General features: G+C 37.1%; 1 protein-coding gene across 1 annotated transcript in view; it reads left to right on the top strand.

Moving 5' to 3' along the window:
* MTX2 (metaxin 2) overlaps positions 1–19320 on the top strand; it is an 85145-nt gene that overhangs the window by 40278 nt on the left and 25547 nt on the right. The window contains exon 3 of the mRNA XM_049773499.1: positions 908–954. Coding sequence (XP_049629456.1) covers positions 908–954 — 47 coding nt within the window. The remainder of the gene's footprint in view (positions 1–907; positions 955–19320) is intronic.

Here is a 19320-nt window from a genome sequence, read left to right as displayed (position 1 = left end):
GAAAAATTTTCTCAATAATACAACTTACTGCAAAGAGAACGTAAGACCTTAGAGAAGGGGGAATACTCGTCTAATTTGTCTAAGAGATTTTATCTAAACTTGTATCTGTGAAAACCAAATGCTCTCGGCCTGTGAGTTTCTTAGTTTATTATTGACTCATTATATTGGCTGCTGTAGGCAGTGTAAAATGATGTGGTTGCAGGAGCAGTTGGCAGATTGACTGTACCAATAGCTGACACAGCAGATTTTCGAAGTCCTGTGGTAAAGTGGGCTTTCAGGAGAAAGGGACTGTTAAAATGTATAGGCTAGGACGGTTCAGGCTCCCTTTAGCAGCTCTTCATATATCATCAGATCACATTATGGACCCCATTTGGGGCTCAGCAGCCTGCTACAGTTGTCAGAAGACTGCAAAGTAATGAAGACTAATAGGCAGCAACCCTAGTCTTCTAAGCATGGAATTTTTATTGCAGCGAACTTGTCATCTTTCTTTTGTGTGACAGACCTAGACACACTGAGCAATATTAACTGCAAGCTGGTTTTATATGATTTTGAATGCTTTCACTTTTAACTAGAGAGGTTTAACCAGATACTATCTTACTTAATGAAAAGAAGAGGAATATTTCTTAAAAACCTGAAAAATGAGTTCATTTTAAAATGGGCTATTTTAATTACATCTTGCTGATAAAATGCAATAAAGGAGCAAATAGTTTTAGAGGAAATGGTCTTGTTTAATTAAAATTTGCATATTACCATAATTTATTAATATCAAATACATTGATAGAAATTTGATTAGTTATATTAGTGAAAGGCTATAGCTTTAAAATGTAGAAATAGCTTTTCAAAATAAAACTATAAGTATTTTTGATCTTTTTTTAGCAATCACACTTTGTCTCATTTTTTTCCACAGGGGAGCAGATTTTGCTTTCTGACAATGCAGCTTCTCTTGCTGTGCAGGTAAATATGTAAATAATGTCATATTTTTTTACTTTGAGTTGTAATTACTTTTTCTCATCCTGACAGTTTGCTATTGTAAATAATTTTTCTGTGATTTACCATTATCAACATAATGCTTTTGTGAGGTTTGATTGCGTTGTGTTAATTTTTGTCAATATACAAATATGAGAAGCATTCAAATCTTCATTTTTCATCCTTTTTTATGAAAATCACTTTTGTGCTAGATATGTTCTGTTTCTTAGTAGTTCTTTTGTTTGTGGTGAGATATGATGGTATTATTTTGGATGATGTTTAGAAATTCAGAATTATTTTCTGGTTTATTTATAAAAAATTATTATGTATTTTAAAGCATTCTCATTATGTTCATTCTTATCTTAATATGACTAACTGATATTCGTAAAAGCAAATATATCCTTCCTTTGTCTTGCCTTGTATTTTTATTGATTACATTAACATCTATTACCCCAGCACACTTATTGAATGTAATAGCTGTTCAATTTATTTCACAGTTGTGCAGTAGGAAAAGAATAGTGACCCCATAAGCAAAATTGAACTCCATGATAAAATAAAGGATTCTTAGGGGGTGTATGCTTTTAGAAAGAGAGAAATGTTCTTTTGTAGGTTATAGAATTAAAATTATTCAAACATTTTACCGAGTTGCTCTTAATTTAGTTAGCTTTTATGGTGTGGATTGCAAAGGGGATTTTAACATGCAGCATCTAAAAGGTAAAAGAAAAACTAAGATATATGATATTTATAAAAGACAAACTTAGTTTCTTGAGGAAAGGGAAAATGGAATGGAAGAAAGTGTGGACTTGTGTGCCTTGTTTTTAGGCATAATGTTCTGGGTCATTTCATTACATTTTTTTTTTTTGGAGTTTATCTTGGCACCATCTTTTGGCCTTCATAACTATGTCTGATATATAGTATATCATTAATGCATTTTATTTTGTTTTCAGGTAGGCAAGAAGGGAAAAGATGGAAAGAAATATTTGACAATGACTTGTATGTATGAATATGAATATCTAAGTTTTTCAGAAGATTTATTTATACCCTTTTACCAAAAATATAAAGTATACTTATTTTACTTGTCTCTATTTTATCTTCAGGCACTAGTATTCTAACTAGTGTATTTTTTTTTTTTTTTTTTTGGTTTTTGGGCCACACCCGGTAACGCTCAGGGGTTACTCCTGGCTATGCGCTCAGAAGTCGCTCCTGGCTTGGGGGACCATATGGGACGCCGGGGGATCGAACCGCGGTCCGTCTCCTAGGCTAGCGCAGGTAAGGCAGGCACCTTACCTCCAGCGCCACCGCCCGGCCCCATTAGTATATTTTTTTATTGTTAAAATTTGAGTATCAAGTTCTCTTTTGGTTATATACTCTAAGTAATAACTTTTTTTTTAAATTAAAATTTTTTTGGCTTTTGGGCCATACCCAGTGATGTTCAGTGGCTACTCTTTGCTCTGCACTCAGGAATTACTACTTCTGATGGTGCCAGGGGACCATATAGGATGCCAGGTTCAAATCCGGGCTAGCTGCTTGGCAGGCAAGCACACCACACTATCTGCTGTACTATTGCTTCAGTGATGAAAAAGAACCTTAGAGTATAATTTATTGGGCTTTCTTTGGAAATAGATGGAATTTAACTCTTAAATACTGATACTATAATGCCTAGCATATAGATTGTGTTCAGTAAATGTGTGTTGAATAAGGAGATTCAAGATTTAAAAGCCTGCCTGAACTGATAGCATAAGCATATTTTTGTGTGTATATAAAATTGTATTTTTGATCATTATATCTTCTAAGTGGTAACTTCAAAGTACAGTGAATATTTTAGTTAAAACACAATTCTTTTTTCTTTATTTGAGGCCACCCTAAAATGTTTGGGCCCCTTCCAGGGCTGTATACCTGGTGGTGGTGGGGTAGAGGTTGGTCATCTGCCATAATCAAAAAGTAGGTCCCACACATCCTAGGCACCTACTTTCAATACTCATGCAGTTTCCTCTGCAGAAACACTGTTTCTTAACCCTTTATCTTGGGGGGGGGGGTGTTGGGAGGGTGGCAAACCCAACAGCTATGGTTGGCTTACTCCTGGCTCTGTGCTCAGGATCATTCCTGGTGGTACTCAGGGAACTGTATGAGGTGCTATGGATTGAAACTGGGTTTGTCATGTGCAAGCAATTTGTTACACACTGTACCGTCTCATTGGTCCCTCTCTCCCTCCTCCCACTGGTCCCTCCCCCCCCCCCCCCACTGGTCTCTCTTAAGCCTTTTTTTTTTTTTTGGTTTTTGGGTCAAACCCGGCAGTGCTCAGTGTTTACTCCTGGCTCTATGCTCAGAAATCACTCCTGGCAGGCTTGTGGGACCATATGGGATGCCGGGATTTGAACCACCGTCCTTCTGCATGCAAGCCAAAGCCTTACCTCCATGCTATCTCACTGACCCCTCTTAAGCCTTTTTTTAAGTTGTAATTTTTGTAACTCCTTTGGAATCTAATGAATTGATGCAGAATATTTTTCCAGAAAATCATCTAGTGTACATGAACACTATGGGTTGTCTGCATATGTATTTATAGAGTTCATGGATTTCTGTGCTGAAGCTGTCCAGGATCCACTATGAAGAGTTCCTAGAAATACTTACGGGAATATTTTCCACTAAATTTGTTACGAACATATCAGTGGTTCTTAGTGCACATGTGCATGTGCTACTTAAACAAGCATTATTTTATTGTTTCTTAAACAAGAGAATTTTAGCTACACAGATGCATTGGAAAATTTAGGCATTTTTGGTTGTCAAGTCTATTGGGGAGGTTGCTATTGGTATTCCTTAGATAGATATTGAGATGCCTTTTTTTTTGTTTTTGTTTTTTGTTTTTGGTTTTTTGGGCCACAGCCAGCAGTGCTCAGGGGTTACTCCTGGCTATCTGCTCAGAAATAGCTCTTGGCAGGCTCAGGGGACCATATGGGATGCTGGGATTCGAACCAACCACCTTAGGTACTGGGTCGGCTGCTTGCAAGGCAAATGCTGCTGTGCTATCTCTCTGGCCTCTGAGATGCTTTTTATCTTCAGTGTGCAGAACAGACCCTCTATAAAGAAAAGTCACCAAGCTCCAGTTTATATTGTGTTAGTGCTGCAAAATCCCACTGTAGACTGACTAGCTTACAGTACAATCTAAGATAAAGATGTATTACTGTTAAAAATAATCTGGGGAAAAGAGCAAAATATACTTAGCATATCTTTTATTTAATAACTTTTATTTTGGATCCTATTAATCTACTTTCTTACCATGGCTTTTCAAGTCATAGTTGCAATTAATAAAATCAGTAAAAATAACCTTTTAAAATGCAGAATTTTGCTCAACTATTTCAAAAATTTTTGTTATCCTGCATTTGTCATTTAGATGATAAATTAACCAGAACATATTAAAATTTTTAGATTTCTTCAATATTCCTGGACTTGACAGCTGATAGTAGCCATGACTATAAATGTGACTTTTCTAGATATCTGATGTAAACTCTATGGAGTAATTTTATTCTTTATAGTAGTCCAGTATCCATTTTGAAAAATCACTTAACTGTAAAATTGATCAAAAACAATGCGACAGGTATCAACACTCTGGATTTTTTTATAAGATACCAGATGTCAATGTCAAGCATTAGGTATTTTAATAGTCAGTTAACCCATTAGGAAATTTAAATCTTACTTTGCCTCACAGACTTGGTATTTATTATTGCCTCTGGAAATAAATGCTTGGAGCTTGGTGATGAAAGGAACCATTATGATTTCATTTTAAAGAAAATAACAACGACTAGAGAGATAGCATGGAGGTAAGGCGCTTGCCTTGCATGCAGAAGGCCAGTGGTTTGAATCCTGGCATCCCATATGGTCCCCTGAGCCTGCCAGGAGCAATTTCTGAGTGTAGAGCCAGGAGTAACCCCTGAGCTCTGCTGGGTGTGACCCAAAAACCAAAAAAAAAAAAAAAGAAAATAACATAACATCCTCCGTGGATGTTAATATTACTATAGTAGTATGGAGTATAGTAAATATTACTTTGCTTCATTTGAGCTATATGTGTACACATGTTCTATTTTGAAGGAAGTAATTTTAAAGTAATTGCCAGAGAAAGAACTTTTGATGATCCATTAACAATTTCCCATTTCTTGTCCCTGTGTTGCTGTGTTAATGGTGGTGAGATCCACACATATGCCTGGCATGGTGCTGGCTGAGAGTTGGATTCCTTTACTGTGTATGGTGCCAGCTGAGAGCTGCACTCTTTTGTTTGGTTGTTGCCGTCCATTCGGGTTGTAGTGCTTGCACAGATGATAACGAGAGTTGCACTTACAGTCTCTGATTCCCAAACAATTTTTAGCTGCAGTGTTCCCTGGGTGCTGCCCTTCTTTACTTGTGCTCATACCTGGCTAGGTTGTACTTGCAAATTGCTGTGATCCTGCAGTGCTACCAGGGTCATGCTTGGTATATTTGGTAGCACTGGGGCTATCTTCTACTTGTAGGACAAATGTTTTTCTGTCACTGAGCTATTCCCCAGCTCTGATAAGTCATTTTTACTATCCACATCTTGTAACTTAATCCAAGTTGTCCACTAGAAAGATGATTATATAACATGGTTTAACCTTTTTCTGGTAACCATATTAATACAGGCAAAAGAAATAGGTTGAACATATTTTAATATATTTAATTACATCCATTATATTAAAATATATAGCACAGAATTAATGGGTTGTTTTATATTTTATTAAGTTTAAATTATGTATATTTTAATTTCTAGTATACCAATTTTTATAGTCATATTTCAGGAATATAGTTATATGTAACTGGTGATATTTACATATGATATGTGTATATATGATATGTATTACATATTATATGTGATACTTACATATGAAACAGAAGTAAAACTAGGTGAATTCCATGGTTTCTACAGAAGTTTTATTTGATCTTCATCAAGAAATTTGTGTCTTTACTGATTCAGTCTAGATTATCTACATTATCTCCTATACTAGATTCAAATAAAATGAGTTATTTATTTCTGTTCCAAATACAGTATGCTTTAAATGGTATGTTTTGTTTCAAGTTTTCTAGTATGAGATAAAAATAGAAACTATCAGTTGTGTATCATGAGGATTGAGTGTGTTAACTATTAAAAGCACTTAGAAAAGTATTTGGTATATGTTAAATGCACAGTGAATTTTGGTCATTTCCTCATATTTTTTTATTTGATAAAGGTTTCTGTAATCATTGTCTGCAGGAAAAATGGAAGTTTGAAAGCTTTTTTTGATGTCTAAAAACACTGAAGTAATAGGTTGAAGAACTATTGGGTTTAAGGAGAGTTTTTGGGCATTTTAAAATTTATATGTTCATTAATAATTTTTGTGATTGCTCTTTGATACCTTTCCTTGGACATGTTAACACTGAATACCGTCTATTCAAACATTTAATAACACTGGATGAGATTTATTTATGTATTTAAGTTTGGGTACATTTGTGGTAGGGCACTAGGGTTACATTTAGTGGTACTTGGGACTATTTTCAGTTCAGTGCTCAGGGGACTGTGTGCCACTGGAACAGGAACCTTGTCCTCCTGTATGTAAAGCATCCTTGCACACCATCCAGCTTTTTGAGCTATCTTTCAAACCTGAAGATTGTTTTAATGAAATAGTTTTAAAATTATTTTGTTTTTTGGGTCACATCCACCGATACTATACTCCGAGGCTACTCCTGAATCTACACTCCGGAATCACTTCTGGTGATTCCAGGTTGTGTAAGACAAGTTCCATTCCCGCTGTGCTGTTTCTCTAGCCCTACCTAGGATATGTTTGGAAATTGAATATTTATTGAGTGATCTTTTTATATAAGGCTTCATTCTGTGAGTTTTTATGTAAAGTCTTTCATCCTTTCCAGTAGCTAGTATAGGGTACAATTGTTAATCTCTTTTTAAAAAGAAGTAGAAATTGAAGCCCTGATCATGATCCTGGAGCCCACAAAATGTGGTGACAAGTAGAAAGCAACATTTGTCCATTGTCTACCTGGCGCTCAAAACTGTTCTGAATACTTATTTTTTTATTATTATTTTTTTGGGCCACACTCGGTGATGCTCAGGCTACTCCTGGCTATGAGCTCAGAAATTGCTCCTGGCTTGGGGGATCATATGGGACGCTGTGGTCTGTCCTAGGCTAGTGTGTGCAAGGCAGATGCCTTACTGCTTGTGCCATTGCTTTGGCCCCTGAATACTTATTCTTACTAGTTTTGTTAATCCTTCTACCTTTATGAGCTAGAATATTCCCACTCTGTAGTTAAAATTTATAGGGCACTTACTCTGTGTGCCAAACCTTGATATGTTTAAGTTTCATAGATAATCCTCATATATAACAGTCCTAATAAAGTAGGTTGTAGTAGTATTCTTATTTTATGGATTAGAAAGTTGAAATAGAGAGCAAAAGCAGTTGGTTTGAATTTACATAGATTAGTGGTTGGCCCAGCTAGATTGTAAAATCCAGTGAGTCTGAAATTAAGAATTTATTCACAATACTTAACTGCATATTGGTCTGTCCCAATGAAAAAGATCTTTGAATTTTTATCTAAAATTTAGACAAGTAATTATAAAATTATTATTTTTTTAAAATTATTTTTGACATTTTCCTTACAGGTCATATCTTCTAAAATATCAATTATACTAAAGAGTATAGAACACATGAAGGCTATTTGTCTTGGCAGTGTGACAGATACAGCAGATTAGTCTCTTGCCTTGCACAAAGCTGTTCTAGGTTTGATCCTTGGTACCACATACAGTCAGTCCCCCCAAACCGTATGTGACCACCCTGGAAAAACCAGGAGTGATCCCTGAACACAGACAGGCATACCCCTGAGCACTATGGGATATGACCCCCAAAACAAACAAAATAAAAGGGATAAAAATAGGGGCATGGGGGGGGGAATAAACCTTTTCTTTTGATGAAAATATAACATAAAAAAAAACTTTTTGAAGTGCCACTAATGGTGGGCCATGAGCACTATATGTCAGATCTATTGATAGATTATCCTGCTCCTTTATTTTGATAAATCTGTTACCTTATTTCTTTTTTTCTTTGGTTTTTGGGCCACACCTGGTGGTGCTCGGGTTACTCCTGGCTGTCTGCTCAGAAATAGCTCCTGGCAGGCACGGGGGACCATATGGGACACCGGGATTCGAACCAACCATCTTTGGTCCTGGATCGGCTGCTTGCACGGCAAACACTGCTGTGCTATCTCTCCGGGCCCTGTTACCTTATTTCTTTTAGCTAAACAAAAAAGGGACTAAAAAGGATACTTTTTTAGGTTGAAATATTAATTAATAGTTACATGGAAATATACTAACATCTGTAGTGATTGGGGAAGAGCAGAAAAGAATATCATCTCCTTTGGGACTTGATCAGTTGCTACTTTAGGGAATCAACTGGGATTATGAAAATAAATTTTTCTTATTATAAGCTAGCCATGCCATTCATTTAACCATAGTGAATGGCTTACCTGCAGAATATTAGAAGAAATAACTTTGAAATTTAAGTTCGTGTATATATTTTTTGCTCTACGCAAGTTTGTTCCTAACTGTATGTCACTAAGTGGCAGTTAATCTTGATAGGTTCAAGTAGGATGATGCCTGTGGATATATTTTAATGGTGAATTAATAGAGAACTAGTCTTTATTTATTTATTTATTTATTTATTTGGTTTTTGGGTTACACCGGCAGCGCTCAGGGGTTACTCCTGGATCTGTGCTCAGAAATTGCTCCTGGTAGGCTTGGGGGACCATATGGGATGCCGGGATTCCAACCACTGTCCTTCTGCATGCAAAGCAAATGCCCTACCTGCATGCTATCTTTCCGGCCCCTCATTTTTATTTATTTATTTTTTTGTTTCTTTTTTTGACCACACCCGGTGATGCTCAGAGGTTACTCCTGGCTATGTGCTCAGAAATTGCTCTTGGCTTGGAGGACCAAATGGGACGACAGGGATCGAACCTCGGTTCGTCTAGCTAGCTCTGGCAAGGCAGATGCCTTAATGGCCTGTGCCACCTTTTCGGAGAGAACTGTCTTTAAAAAAAACATGGAAATAACTGTAGTAACATTTGATAAACCATCATTTTCAATTTTTTAAGTTAATCTTCTACTTTCACTTTGATTATCCTTTGCAAAATGAGTCTTTTATCCATACTTAGGGTTAGCAGTAGGAATGGGGAAGAGAAATTTAGTGAAATTTAATTTCATTAATAAGAATTTCATATCGGGGGGCCGGGAAGGTGGCGCTACAGGTTAGGTGTCTGCCTTGCAAGTGGATGGACCGCGGTTCGATCCCCCGGTGTCCCATATGGTCCCCCCAAGCCAGGGGTGATTTCTGAGCGCATAGCCAGGAGTAACCCCTGAGCTTCAAACGGGTGTGGCCCAAAAACCAAAAAAAAAAAAAAAAAAAAAAAAAAAGAATTTCATATCGGGGCTGGCGAGGTGGCGCTAGAGGTGAGGTGTCTGCCTTGCAAGCCCTAGCCAAGGAAGGACCGCGGTTCGAATCCCTGGTGTCCCATATGGTCCCCCCAAGCCAGGGGCAATTTCTGAGTGCTTAGCAAGGAGTAACCCCTGGGCATCAAACGGGTGTGGCCCGAAAAACCAAAAAAAAAAAAAAAAAAGAATTTCATATCATTTCATAATAAGAAATTTAATTTCCTTACTACATAAGGGAATTTTCAGAATTCTTTTTGGTATTCTAAAGGTAGTGATATGGAGGTTGCATAAGTTTTATTGATAATAATGAATTTAAATTATTCACATGAAATGTCATTATGTCAAAAGTATTTTTTTGGGTGTCATATCCAGCTGTGTATGGGTTTACTCTTGGCTCTGCACTCAGAAATTGCTCCTAGCAGGCTCAGGGGACCATATGGGATGCTGGGAATCAAACCAGGTCTGTCCTGGGTTGACTCCATGCAAGGCAAATGCCTTACCACTGTGCTATCATTCCAGCCCCTATCAAAAGTATTTTAAAACATTTTGGTGATTTATGCTTATAAAACCTGAAATGCTTTAGGTACATAAAGTCTCTTGAATAGATAGATAACTAAATTTAAATGACAGAATATAGCACATTCTAAAATTTTTTTTTTTTTTTTTTTTTGTGGTTTTTGGGTCACACCCGGCAGTGCTCAGGGGTTATTCCTGGCTCCAGGCTCAGAAATTGCTCCTGGCAGGCACGGGAGGACCATATATGGGACGCCGGGATTCGAACCGATGACCTCCTGCATGAGAGGCAAACGCCTTACCTCCATGCTATCTCTCCGGCCCCACATTCTAAAATTTTATTAAATTTATTATTAATATTTATTCAAACATATAAATAGCATGGCATTTATTAGTTTTTTAGGATTTGTGAAGATACATTTAAAGTAAAATGAACTGGCTATCTGTTGTCATCAAGACAGTGGTTTACTAATATAAATATATTTTTTAACTTTATATAATTTTTACATCCCTATAATTCTGAAAGATTGGAAGTCCAACCATCTACTTTTGTGCTTCCAAAGTAAATAGCAAGCAGGGTTTTAAGTTCGGCTGCTGTTAAGCCTCACAATAAAGATATAGCAGTAAGATGAAAAAAGTGACAGTCTCTTTCTTAAACAGAAAAGGCTAGAATTCTTCATTATTAGATATCCAGTATCAACATAATCGATCTAGCGGCATTATATTTGAGTTGAAAATACACTTTTATTTGAGGCCATATAGTATCCAAAGTGAGCGAAACATCTTTCATATAGTTCTAAGATGAAATTACCCTTGAATGAATAGCATCTTCATTTATCTTCAAACCTCTTTTGTGCTTTTAGCGATTCTACTCTTTCAACATTCTGCAACAAGAATTACATTATACCATTATCCCAGAATACTCCTTCGGTGTGAAATAGATAGGTTTAGAAAATGAACCTGGCTTTGCTATAAATTACATTCCCAGGTACAAAGGAATTTGTTACTTTGTTTAAAATAGTCACAATATAATTAAGGTCTTAATTTATGTTAAACTACAAATACAGCTATTACTTTAACTGAATTAGGAACTTAATATGTCACTTCAAGAATGATACCTAACACTTTTCATTTGTAACCTTTGATACATTAGTTCAATTATAGGCTCTGCAGCTGTTTGATATAAAATGGATTATTTGGTAGATAGATCAGTTCATGGTTTTTAATTTTAAAACTTGCCTTTTTAGAAAGCTGGAAAATGTCTTCCGTTGTTGTCATGGATTTTCCTTTTGTTGTGATCAAGTAAGATATGAATTAAAATTCATGACCGTTTTAATTTGTGCCTTAAAACTGCTTTAACATAGTCCTTAGTGAATTCTTCATAAAATATTACAAATTTTATTATGAATGAATGGACACTATCTTAAGGAAGAAAACTCAGGGCTGCTAAGGATAAATTTACCTACTTGGACTAAAAATAGATTGTTCCCTAACTAGAATTTGAATAACTTTATTAATGTGATTTATATACATTTAGAAACTATGTTTATAGGTCCTTAGATTCTATGGTATTAATCATTGTAAAACATAAAATCTTTAAAAATCTTATTAAGGAAAATTCTTAAAATTTTGAATTATTTTAATATTTTTATTGGAAAACTACTGATTTTATTGCTTAAGTGCATTAGAGTATTATGTATTTTACTTCTAACGCAGATAAATATTCATTTTGTTTTTGGAATAAGGAAGAAGAAAGGAGATAGTTGATATTTCTCATTGGTAAATGGTTAAATATTAAGTTAAAAATAGTTTTTTTTAAAGTGGAACTAATATATTTTATATTTTATATGGCAAAGGCCATCTTCTTAATCTAAGAATTTTGAATTTCATTGATATTTTCTTTATCCCTCAGTTTAGAATACTTCATATGTAAGTAAAAGAATTTTTAAAATTTCTTATAGAAATAAAAAAAAAAAACTGGGGCCAGGAAGGTGGCGCTAGAGGTAAGGTGTCTGCCTTGCAAGCCTAGCGTAGGAGGACCGCGGTTCGATCCCCTGGCATCCCATATGGTCCCCCCTAGCCAGAGGCGATTTTTGAGCGCATAGCCAGGAGTAACCACTGAGTGTCAAACGGGTGTGGCCCAAAAACCAAAAAAAAACCCAAAAAACAAAAAACAAAAAAACAACTAGTTTTCTTTCTTCATTCCCAGGTTGTTCAGTGTTAGTTATGCATTACAAAAATTAGTCTTCCTGTGCCTTAGAACTCATTTATCTCTTTAGCTTATTTTAATCCTAAAAATTAATTTTATTTATGTTTAACTCTAAAAAGGAAAGCTTTATTTTGGTAAATTACTGGGTTTTTTTGCTTGTTTATTTCTTTCTGAATCCATCTCTTCTGCAGAGTCATCCCCCTACCCCCCAAATTTTTAGATCTTGATATATTTAACAATGAGTCAAGTATCTAGAGATGACACAGAGGTTAAGTTACTTGTCTTGCTTGCTGTTTACCCTGGTTCCATCCCTGACACTGCATATGATCCTAGAGTACCACCTGGAATAACTGAGCTAGGAGTACAGCCTTGAGTATAGCCAGGTGTGACCTACGTACCCCAACACCCAATAAAGTTGTATCTCTTATGAGCCTTTTATGTGTTAGGTAACAAATTTTGCTTTACTTTGGTTTTTTGGGGGCCACATCTGGTGCCAGTGCTCAGGGGTTACTCCTGGTTTTGTGCTTAGATATCACCCCTGGCAGGCACAGGGGACCACATGGGATGCTGGGATTCGAACCACCGTCCTTCTGCGTGAAAGGCAAATGCCTTACCTCCATGCTATCTCTCTGGCCCCTACTTAGAGCTCTTTGAATTCAGGCTGACTGTGTTTTTTTTTTTAGCCAGGATTGATTGCTCTTTAACCTTTTCTGAACTAAGTACATTTTCTTAAAATAATACAGATTTTAAAAGGGGTATTTTATGGTTTCAGTGTTGTAAATTTTATTCCCTTACCTGATAGGAGCCATGATATAATAGTTTCTTGTTAAAGAAATAAATGATTTGGGGCGGTTATATTTAATTAGATTGATTTATTCTATATTTCTCTCTGGAATACAATTGGTTTATTACTCTGGAAATAAAGATTACGAAAAATTTGATCTGCATAATATTTGAGATTTTAGGAGTTCCATTTGCTTATCTATCGAGTTTATCACTAATATTAATCTTAATTACTACATGCTTATTTTAAGTATCTTGAAGATTAGACCACAGCACGTGAGATTTCAATTTTTGTTTAATTAATATTATTTTTTTGACATTGATGATTATACCCAGTAACTCACACTTGCAAGGCAAGTGCTCTTCCACTGAGCCACTTCTCTATTTATTGCTGGGAATTTAAATAAAACAGTCTTGCTAATAGTGGTTCCTTGGTATGTAATTTCCCAATACCTTTTAAGAAAAAAATACAGTTCTGAGTAGTTGGCTGCTTAGTTCCATAAAGCTATTTATTTAACCAACTAAATTAACTATTCCAGTTTTTTTTTTGTTTTTGTTTTTGTTTTTTGGGCCACACCCAGTGATACTCAGGGGTTACTCCTGGCTATGTGCTCAAAAATCGCTCCTGGCTTGGGGGACCATATGAGATGCTGGGGAACTATATGGGAAGCTGGGGGATCGAACCATGGTCCTTCCTAGGCTAGCACCAGCAAGGCAGTGCCATCCAGTGGAGTTCTCTGCTGATTCTATCCTGTCAGATGGCTAACAGAATGGATGATCCAAAAAGATTTGCTAAAGATCCCTCCCTCCCTACCTCCCTCCCTCCCTCCCTCCCTCCCCTCCCCTCCCCTCTCCCTCCCCTCTCCTCTCCTCTCCCTCCCCTCCCCTCCCCTCTCCCTCCCTCCCCTCTCCTCTCCCTCCCTCCCCTCCCCTCTCCCTCCCCTCTCCCTCCCTCCCTCCCCTCCCCTTTCCTCTCCCTCCCCTCCCCTCCCTCCCCTCCCCTCCCCTCCCTCCCTCCCTCCCTCCCTCCCTCCCTCCCTCCCTCCCTCCCTCCCTTCCTTCCTTCCTTCCTTCCTTCCTTCCTTCCTTCCTTCCTTCCTTCCTTCCTTCCTTCCTTCCTTCCTTCCTTCCTTCCTTCCTTCCTTCCTTCCACAAACCCTGTTTTCCAGAGGTTTTCTTTAATAAATGGCAACTCCAGCTTTCTAATCGTTTTACCAGAAAAATTTTTTTTTTGTATTTTGGGCCATACCTGACAGTACTTTACTCCTGACTCTGTGCCCAAGATTCACTCCTGGCTCAGCTCAGAGGACCATATGGGATGCAGGGGATTGACTTTGGTTGCATGCAAAGCAAATGCCCTACCCGCTGTACTGTCACTACAGCACTTTTACCAGAAATTTTGTGTCATCTTAGGAGTCTTCTCTTTTTCCTTATATATCCACTTTTAGTTATTAGCAAATGCCTTCGTCCTTTTCTTAAAAGTAGAAAAGAGCCCAGGCATAGCTGAATTGCAAAATAGTATCTGCCTTGGAAGCCTGAAGCTGTGAGTTTGATCCCTGGTGACTCTTACCTGTGTCAGCCTCCGAGGCTCTGATCTATTGTAACAGCAGTGTGCATGCTCTGATGCTGTCCAGGTATGTACCAGTACTGCAGTAAAGAGTTGACCCCTGGCATATGGTGAAAGTTCCTTGACTAGGAGTCTGACGTCTGCCACCAAGTGTGTGATACGGCTGTGAAGGTTGCAACTCTTGGCTAGCATTGCAGCTGTGTGTGCACACTTCAGTCCTATGAGCTCACAATAGCGAAAGGGAGTTCAGGGGAAATACATGGACAGAATCTGACTTCTAACCTCCTTGAGCACTTTTTTTTTCTGGTCCAGGCCACCATCATTTCTTTCTTGAGTCCTTGCAGAATCTTCATAATTAGTTGTCCTGCTTGTGTCATATGGTCCCTACAATCTCATCTCTGTGTAGCAATTTGTAATTCTTTCAACTGTCTGCCTAGAAAAATATTAAATAAATAAAATGTCTGCCAGATTCCAGCAGTCCTCAATTTAACCTCTTTAAAAGGCCGTTCACCTCAGAGTAAAAGCCAGAATCCTTGTAATCATCTATAAGTAGTACATGGTCTCCTGCTTGTCTCCTGTGCTCATTTCTTATTAGTCACTTACTTTGCTTTATCACACTGGTCTTGTGACTTGTGACTGTTCCTCAGATATGTCAGTTTAACACTAGTTTGTTCCATGTCTTTAAGTTGGATTGTTCTCTCTTAGCTGTCTCTGTGGCTTGGGGACCTGTGGTCTAACATCTTATCTAACTACTATACATATAATGGCATTAGTTTCATACTGCATTTCATTTTTGGGGGAAATGATACTTGGTGGTGCCACACCTGCCAATATTTTGTGGGGCACTGTGCAGGAGCAGAGATGGAGTTAAGTTCTCATACATATGCTCTACCAGTTTGGTTAGTCCCCTAACCCATATTTAAGGTACTTTTAAGGGTTAAATTGATTGCTAACATTTTGTTGTTATTGTTGTTGTTTTTTGGATCACACTTGATGATGCTCAGGGTTTACTCCTGGCTATTTGCTCAGAAATTGATCCTAGTGAGGGGAACCATATGGAACACAGGGGATTGAACCCAGGTTTGTCCTGGGTCAGCCACATGCAAGGCAAATGCCCCACTGCTGAGCCATTGCTCTGGCCCCTATAAATCTTGTTTCTTAAGAGCTCTGGCCTTGCTTTCAATTATTTATAGATATAGAAATGTATATTTTTCAAAACTAGCTTTATGAAATGTCTGAGCTAGAGTTCCCAAAAGAAATGATTCAGAGGCACTTACTGAAGAAATAAAAGTTTAGGCTTTTCTTAGAGGACCACAGACAATATTTTCTGGGTCTGATTTTAGAATTTCTGATATAAAAGTTCCTAATCAATTAAGTTATTATTATTATTATTATTATTATTATTATTATTATTATTATTATTATTATTATTGGGTCACACCCGGCAGTGCTCAGGGGCTACTCCTGGCTCTATGTTCAGAAATCACTCCTGGAAGCCTCAGGGGACCGAATGGGATGCCGGGATTCGAATCATAGTCCTTCTGCATGCAAGCCAAATGCCTTTACCTCCATGCTATCTCTCTAGCCCCCAATTAAGTTATTTTTAAAAATTCAGTCAAGAAAATGGTAATCAGTTTGTACCTTTTCTTATAATAGCAATTAGTGAAATGTTATATATGTGCTGGGTAAGGAATTTTAGGGTCAAATTTGTTCCTTTTAATAGACATTTGATTTGGTCCCAATATTAGATTGTTATTGATTTGTCAGTCCATTTTGAATTTCTTGTTACATGTATGTTAGTGACTATTCCTCACTTCCTTTTGTCGTATTTCTGGGGGTGTTTTCATTAACTAATAGGGTAGGCATATACTTAGTATTAGTTATTACTAAATAGTTTCTAAGTAGTTAGATCAGTTAAAAAAATTCTTTGCTACTAGCAGTAGAGAAGCTTACTGGGGGCGGGATTATTCTTTTTTTGTTTTTGTTTTTGTTTTTTGTTTTTTTGGGTCACACCTTGCAGCGCTCAGGGGTTACTCCTGGCTCTATGCTCAGAAATTGCTCCTGGCAGGCTCAGGGGACCATATGGGATGCCAGGATTCAAACCACGGACCTTCTGCATGAAAGGCAAACGCCTTTCCTCCATGCTATTTCTCCGGCCCCGGGAATTATTCTTTACTATTGCTCTCCCTCTATCCTAATAGCCAGAGATTATTTTAGTTAGGTTTTTTCTGGTATTTAGCATTCTTATTTTCATAAGGTGCTTATTTTGCTCTTTTATTTAAAATTTTAATTTATCAATTAATTTTACCATGAACTTTACCTCTTGCATTTATTTCCCCTTTTCCATTTTTAGTAGTTTTCATATTTTAAAATTGACGCTGTTTATAATATAATTAGAATTAAACACTCATCTTGGCTGTGTATATATATATATATATATATATATATATATATATCTTGACAGTATACTGTGAACATATTCTATGCGATTGTTTTGCCATAGGTAATTACTTTAATTCATTTGAGTACCTCTTTCCTTTAGACTCTCTAATTGAACTGTAAAAGTCACAGATCAAAAACATCATGCATGTTTTCTAAATTTTCTTGGAGATAGTACTTTATTTATTTATTTAGGTTTTGGGGCCACACCTAGCAGCACTCAGGGGTTACTCCTGGCTCTGTTCTCAGAAACCACTCTTGGTAGTCTCGGGAGACCTTATGGAATGCTGGGAAATTGAACCCGGGTCTGTCCTGTGTCGGCCACGTGCAAGGCAAATGCCCTACCTACCCGCTGCGCTGTTGCCCCAGCCCCAAGGGGATAGTTCTTTAAAAAACCCTTTCCCTTCTCTTTTAATTGGACTAGTTCCTTTCTATGGCTGACTTCAGAGCTATTTTCTTATGATTGCTATTTATCACTGTCTAGGGGCTTTTCTTGCTTTTTCCTTAAGACCTCTAATTTTCACAGCCCACACATTTTTAAATTTATTATTATTATTTTGGCCACACATTTTTCACTTTCTGAAAAAGGACACTCCAAAAATAACATTTTTTTTTAAATGTGCACATGGGCACACCATGGCAGTGCTCAGGACTTTCTCCTTGCACAGGGATCATCACTCTTGGCGGTGTGAAGGCGGAGGGGCTGTGGGATCATGTGTAGTGCTGCATTGGATTGAAATCGCGGTAAGCCACATGCAAGGCAAGTATCTTAACCCCTGCACTAACTCACCACCTCTGTGGCTTTCTTTAAATATTAATCTCTGCTAAGAGTGAGGCATTTAAAAAGTGATGTGGAGATGAGGGGCTTTTTTTTTTCTTTTAAGTCACTGTGAAATTACTGTAAAGTTACTTATGCTTAGGACAAACAATGTTTTAACACCAGTCCTTTCACCAGAGTTCATTTTTTCATGTGTATCTTTACTGTACACTTCCACTGTGTGACCCCTTTTTTTTTGTTGACCACTGACCCATTCTATGCCCATTCCCCATCCAAACATCAGTGTTTCTAGGTCTTCCTCCAGAGGGACATTTTGGTAGTTTGGATGCCAGGTAGTTTTGGCAGCCAAGTGGGAGAGGGGTGCCATGAGTGTCTTCAGTTAGTTTGCACACCTTGCTTCCACCTTCCTCTTTTCTCTTTTCACAGAGGGCCCTCTGTGTGGTTGGATTGAGTCAGCCTGTTCTTTAGGGAATAAAATTCTCTCTCTCTCTTTTTTTTTTTTTTTTTTTTGCCAGATTAGCAGCAGGCTAATCAATTTGATGCTTATACAATCTTTTCTTTAATTCTCCTATTTTTGGTCCTTTACCTCATTTCTGCCTCATATGGTACCGGTAGTGCCTTCAAGTTTGGGGTATCCCTTGTTTCTGTGATACAACTATATTGATTTTTTTTCTCTGCTAGCTCTAGGTTTCAGCTTCCTCTGCTCTGCTAAGTCTGCTTTCCATCTTAGAAAAATCATCTGACATTTCTGTTCTGCTTGGGTCTAATCTCCTAGTTTTTGTGTCTTTCCCGATTTATACTTTTTCTATTTCTTTAGTTACTTGGGTAGGTTTTTTGAAATGTTGCAGAGATAAATATGTAAATTCAGTCCTTCATGTTTAACTACTTATCAATGATCTGGTTTTACTTTTTTTCTTTTGAAAATTTATTTTAGGAAACAAGAGCTATAGACACCCTACTACTTCAATGAATGTTTTGATGTCATGCATGTAATGAATTTATTCAATATGTTGAAACTACATCAGGCTTACTAAATTTCAGGGTTGTCGAGGCAGGTACTGGGTATGATAGTCTGCCTGTATGTATGTGTATATCTTAAAAAATTTCTACCACGTGTGCTTAGGTACTCAGTAAATTCTTTTTTCATAGAGTAAGTGTATTTATGTTATACTTTTAATTTTTTAATTATTTTAGTTCTTAGTTTTCACATGTTCATAAAGTTATCTTATTTTAGTAGTTGGAGTTGTTCAGTACATGAGGAAGCCTTTCTGAAATTTAAAATATAATGGTATTTAATATACCACTGCCATCAAAAGTTGATTGATCACATGCAGGATTTGTGGACACTGTTCTATTATTATTTAGGTTTTTTTTTTTTATGTAGCCTAATCATTTTCAGATGATTCAACCTCTCACTGAGCTTTCTTTTATGGGCTGATTATTGTGGTTATAGATCCAATAGGACTTTCTGCGATCATGGAAACATTCTTTTATTTATGCTGTCTGATAAATTTTTTGGCCACTAGTCACATGTGGCCATGGAGCCTTGAAATGTGGCTGGTATGACCAGGAAACCAAATTAAACAAAA

Source organism: Suncus etruscus, chromosome 5 (assembly GCF_024139225.1).
Source record: "Suncus etruscus isolate mSunEtr1 chromosome 5, mSunEtr1.pri.cur, whole genome shotgun sequence".
NCBI classification, from domain to species: Eukaryota; Metazoa; Chordata; class Mammalia; order Eulipotyphla; family Soricidae; genus Suncus; species Suncus etruscus.
The sequence above is the reverse complement of the archived record's forward strand: the minus strand, read 5'-3'. Positions and strand labels throughout refer to the sequence as shown.